We start from the raw sequence: 5,000 nt of genomic DNA, 5'->3' as shown, positions 1-5,000 counted from the left end.
TGTGTTGAGCTAGTGATATATTTGATATGTGATATATGGTTTCCAGTGGCCTAAAGACTGTATTCTGATGAATATTGAGTTGGTGCAATGAAAATTAGGTCGATGAATCCGCCCGTTTTCATCCATGTCATGGACCTGCCATTTTGACATTCTACCGGCCCCTGCTGGTAGAGGTTTCGGAGTTGACACATTACCTCGGCAGAAGCGGCGCTGCCGCCTGGCGAGTCCATCTTGCGTTTTTTTCTGGGCCCGATGGCGGCGAGTGCCGTCAGGTTGGCGTCGCGCTGGCGCATTTGAGCCAACTCCTGCTGCTGCATCTGTCAACAAAAACATCAAACTTCTTCAAAGCCCAAAACCCATTTGCCAAGTTCACACATCCGGACAAACAATCAGGTCCACTTTAAACCAGATTTCATCCCTTCCAATCCACATTTGTCAAAAATGTTAAAACCTCTTGAATATTTCTAATGTCGAATATGTACCTGTGGCAATACGTGGAAATAAAAAAACTAAACCTTTTCAGAAACAAACGTTTACAAAACTAAAAACCAACTATAATTGCTGTGAACATGCGCTTTGTTTTAGTCTTTGTCAATGAGCTCCATAAATGTAACTAAAACTCTATTTATTTGGCTTTTACAACAGCCGTGCGTCATGGTGAGGTCGCAACGGTCGTCCGCGAGTTGTATTTGACGTGCCATGAGTTGCCTTGAGGTGACATCATCCAGAAGCCTTCTCTTGTCACGCGCGCAAGCCAATGCGTACTCTCCTTTTATACCCATCTCAAATCTGTAGCTGGCAAGCGCAGATAAAATAAACCACCAGATATTTCCAGACATCCAAAGGCTTCCTACAGCTTAAGGAACGGTCAATTCAAGACTTAAGACTTAAAGTTAATTCCAACTTCTCAATGTTCTCCCGTATTGTCCAAGGTTGCTGGAGTGCATGTGCTCTTAATTGTTGAATGAAATGAAAGAAAGTGCCTTGCAGTGGGCGGGAAAAACGGTCACAAATCTCATAGGCCATTTGAGAAGTTTGCACTTTAGCAGGCATGAAGGAAAGCATTCTTGTCATTTGGGTCAGGCCCTTTTTACACACTCACGCACACACAAAATACTAATTAGCGAACCCGCCTCACAACACATAGGTCCTGGGTTGGAAGCGGGACTTCCTGTGTGGAGTTGATCTGTTCTCCATGCCTGCATGGGTTTCCTCACACATTCTAAAAAACAAGCACGCCAGGTCCATGGAGGACTCTAAATCAAGCGTGAGTCATTGGGGGCCATTGTCCTGCCTCTTTTTAGCTTCTGCCTCTTTTCAATGAGGTGTGTTGGAGGAGGAGATCGAGAAGAGACAGGACAGCAGCCCTCGAGGACCGGCGTTGCCCGAGGTGTGAATGGTTGCTTGTCAATGTGTGCTATGCGATTGGCTGCCGAACATTCAGGGTGGAGTCCGCCTTTTGCCCATCGTTTGCTGGGATAGGCTGCAGCATGCGCAACAATAGCCAATGGGATGAGAAGGATATGCTGGATTTTCCAGACTATAAACCGCTCCTTTCTTCCTCGTTTTGGAACCATGCGGTAAATACAACGATGCAGCTTCTCTGTGGATTTTTCTATCACCGGTAGGGGTGCTTTATAGTTCAGAAAATACGCTAAATTAGGAGTGTTTCCTTACACTTGTATATGTTGTGGGGTGTAAGTGTGTATATACAAGGGGATTTGTGTATATACGGTGTGTATTTGCATAGGTTTAGTTTATATGAGTGTCTGCAGCTAATGTTACACATTAACGGCTACAGTACGCCGCCGCTTCTGTGTGATCTATATCTTTGCTGCTGTAACACTGCAAATTTCCCCATTGTGCGACTAATAAAGGACATCTTTATCTTTTAAATAGATCTCAATTTTTTTTTTTATCTTGCTCTCTGTTCTGTTTTAATGAGCAAAGTTGATGCCGTGTTAAAAGTCACTGGTTTAACAATCTATGTACCTTTATGTGCATTCACAGTACAAAATCGTTCTGCACGTACAGTAAACAACTTTTTTTTTTCAACATAGAAAAGTGCGGCTTATATGCCGGTGCGCCTTATAGTCTGGGGAATATGGTATTCACTCATTTTAGATGCTAATATTCAAGCTTATGATAAATCTTGATTGGACACTCAAAATTCCCCCCTAGGTTTGGGTGTGAGCGCGAATGGTTGTTTGTCTATGTGTGCCCTGCGATTGGTTGGCAACCCGTTCAGGGTGTCCCCAGTTTACTGCCCAATGGCAGCTGGGATGGGCTCCAGCACCCCCCGCGACCCTTGTGAGGACAAGGTACAGATAATGGATGGATGGATGATGAATCTAGTCTTGACGCACCTCAGACGGAAGAATCATCTTGCAGGACAGAAGTCAGGGAACATTTTTCAAACGGAAAGCTACTTCCTGCGTATGCATTCTTGCAAAAGGGCTAATAACAGTAATAGTCCAGTTTTTACGAGCATTTCCTAGAAAAATCATAATGTTTGGTAATAGCTAAACTAGGGCTGTGACAATAATTCAATAGATTTGTATCACGATAGTGAGGTGATTGCCATCAATAGAAAATGGTATTAATAAATTATCGATCAAAAAAGAAATATATAAACGGAGCAGATTTGACCTATGACGGCCCAACCTATCACAAACTCCCTCCCATTGAGGAAATACAACCTGAGGTTTACGCATGCGCCGCTGAGCTAGCGTGACTCCAAACGAACAATAAAAACGGGCGGCGAAAGGTGGACTTACCGCAACTTACCCTAAGTTCCATCACACAGGAGCTCCGGAAGAGAGAGGCCGGCTTGCTTAATAGTTAAGCCGATAACAGGCACCCTCACCGGACACGCACGTCACGAAACGGCCCGTAGCTCCCACACGGGAGCTACGGAGCAGCGAGGCGAGGCTGGCCTGTGTAACAGTTAGGCCGATAACAAGCACCCCTACCCGGACACGCACGGGACGAAAAAAAAAAAAAAAGAAAGAAACATAATAATTTGATATTGATATCGACCAATATAACATACTTGCGTGTCACAATATAGTATCCAGCAATATTGCCCAGCCCTAAGCTGAGCTATTTTGTATCTGGTGTCACAATATTGGTGAGCTCTGTTCTAGGGCAATCTTAAAAGACAGTTGGCCGTTTGTCGTCATCGTTCGGGAACGGGCAAAATTGGGACAAAAGCAGTCCGATTATCTTTCAGGCGCCAACGGAGCAAAATCCAGCTGTTCGCAAACTACGGTTTCTGGTTTACTTTTCAAGTGGGCTTGACGCACACGTGAATGACGTCATGCATCTCTGACAACGCCGACGTCAACCTTGCTCGTCTCTCGTCCACAAACAGCTCCACACAACATGAGGGAAGCAACATTTGCGCCTTGCGCAGGCACAGTGCCAACATTAAGGAAGTTTTTGTTTAGTTATTTCTGATTGGATGTTTTCAATTTTATGTTTTGCATGCATCTGTGAATGTTAGGAAAGCGCTCTATCAATAAAGGTGACGAAGCTACTTTTCAAGATCTATCGTGGCATACACTGAGGGCGCGCGATCAGGGTTAACCTCCGCAGTAGGCACATTCCAGTGACGCTAACAAAATGGCCGACTGACAATGTAGCAGATTAGAGGGATGGATTACTGAAAATGGCGCGCATTTGACCTGTGAGCCCAAACAAACCTCTTTGGCCTTCTGCTTGAGACGAGCCTGCTCGGGATCCTCTTGCCTGGCTCGACTCTGTCACACAAACGTACACAGAAATGAGCCGAGGACAGTCAGTCCGAGCGTTGCCCGTGCAAGGTCGCGTTTTGCCGTTTTCTTCGGACCTTCGCGGCCTTGAGCAGGATCTCCCTCTCTTGCTCGTCCTTCCTCTGCTTTTCCAGACGCTCCAATTGTTCAAAAAAGCGAAGCTGGGAGCGAACATCGCTCGATTGCTCGTAATGCTCTTCGTCCTGAACACAACGGCAAGCATGGTGTTAGCAATCTCGGTTGAGCATTCTCAGTTGTCGCGGCACATCTCTCACGTAGCGGTACTGTGTGCAACTGTAACAATGTTTGGAGTCTGGTCGTTCCTGTGAAGTTGCGTCACCTTGACTGCGTCCGATCGGTGTTGCGCTAGCGCAGAAACTTTTTCCAGCAGCGAGCGCAGTCGCGACTGCGTGGCGTGCGACACCAAGTTGACCACCTCCAGAGGAATCTCGCTCACACCCAACCTGCGAGCTGGCAACGCAACAGAGCACATCAACACAACTCGTCACTTCGTCAACGCAAGTACGCCCGCACTTGGTGAACCATCAAAGACTTGAGTTACATTCTGAGCTAGTAACAGAGCCTGCCTGGATATCTTAATGCTTTTGCTGTATGGTAAAAAAAAATAAAAATAACACAGCAAAAGATGATGTCAAGAAATCAACTCGTTTGAAAAAGTGTAATCCATCTGAGAGAGTCACCCTCTCCCTGTGGCTTAGTGTGTGTGAGTGTGTGTGTTTGTGTGTCAATTGTAGGGGTATGGTAATGCACATTTACTGCATTACATTTCCTTGAGTAAATGTGGGATAAATGGTAATTGTCAAGGTAGTGCTTCTGCAATACAATGTCACGTGAAAAAGAAATGCTACTTTTAATTAGTCAAGCTTACCTAAGTAACTTTTGGGGATACATTTGACAGGACGGGGTAGCAACAGCTTACAGCTAGTTGAATGCAAGACTCTTTCATTTCATTTGAAAACAAATAGAAGAGCAACTACCCAACTTTATCCAAAGTGGCTGCAGTCCATAAATGAGATCTGCGACCAAGAGCACATCCTGTTTTGTTGCATCCGCTATCATGGAGGAGTGACACTGTCACGAGAGTCAGCCAGTCACTTATTTTTCAAAGAATAAGATTTGAGACTATTTACGAACACAACGTACTGCTTGTCCATTTTTTTTTAAGATTGATTTCAGACATTGGAATACCAATCCGGGCCTTGTTTT

At 45.1% G+C, this 5,000-nt stretch overlaps 1 protein-coding gene across 1 annotated transcript in view; it reads right to left on the bottom strand.

The window, feature by feature from the left end:
• LOC148334468 (transcription initiation factor TFIID subunit 4-like) overlaps positions 1-5,000 on the bottom strand; it is a 13,769-nt gene that overhangs the window by 1,037 nt on the left and 7,732 nt on the right. Inside the window, exons 12-15 of the mRNA XM_088298682.1 lie at positions 4,114-4,244; positions 3,851-3,976; positions 3,705-3,761; positions 195-317 (exon numbers count right to left, since the gene is read on the bottom strand). Of these exons, the coding sequence (XP_088154808.1) occupies positions 195-317; positions 3,705-3,761; positions 3,851-3,976; positions 4,114-4,244 (437 nt within the window). The remainder of the gene's footprint in view (positions 1-194; positions 318-3,704; positions 3,762-3,850; positions 3,977-4,113; positions 4,245-5,000) is intronic.

Source organism: Idiotropiscis lumnitzeri, chromosome 6 (genome assembly GCF_059441095.1).
Source record: "Idiotropiscis lumnitzeri isolate Australia: NSW breed Sydney's pygmy pipehorse chromosome 6, RoL_Ilum_1.0, whole genome shotgun sequence".
NCBI lineage: Eukaryota > Metazoa > Chordata > Actinopteri > Syngnathiformes > Syngnathidae > Idiotropiscis > Idiotropiscis lumnitzeri.
Note: the sequence above shows the minus strand (reverse complement) of the source record. Positions and strands in the feature narration are given on the sequence as shown.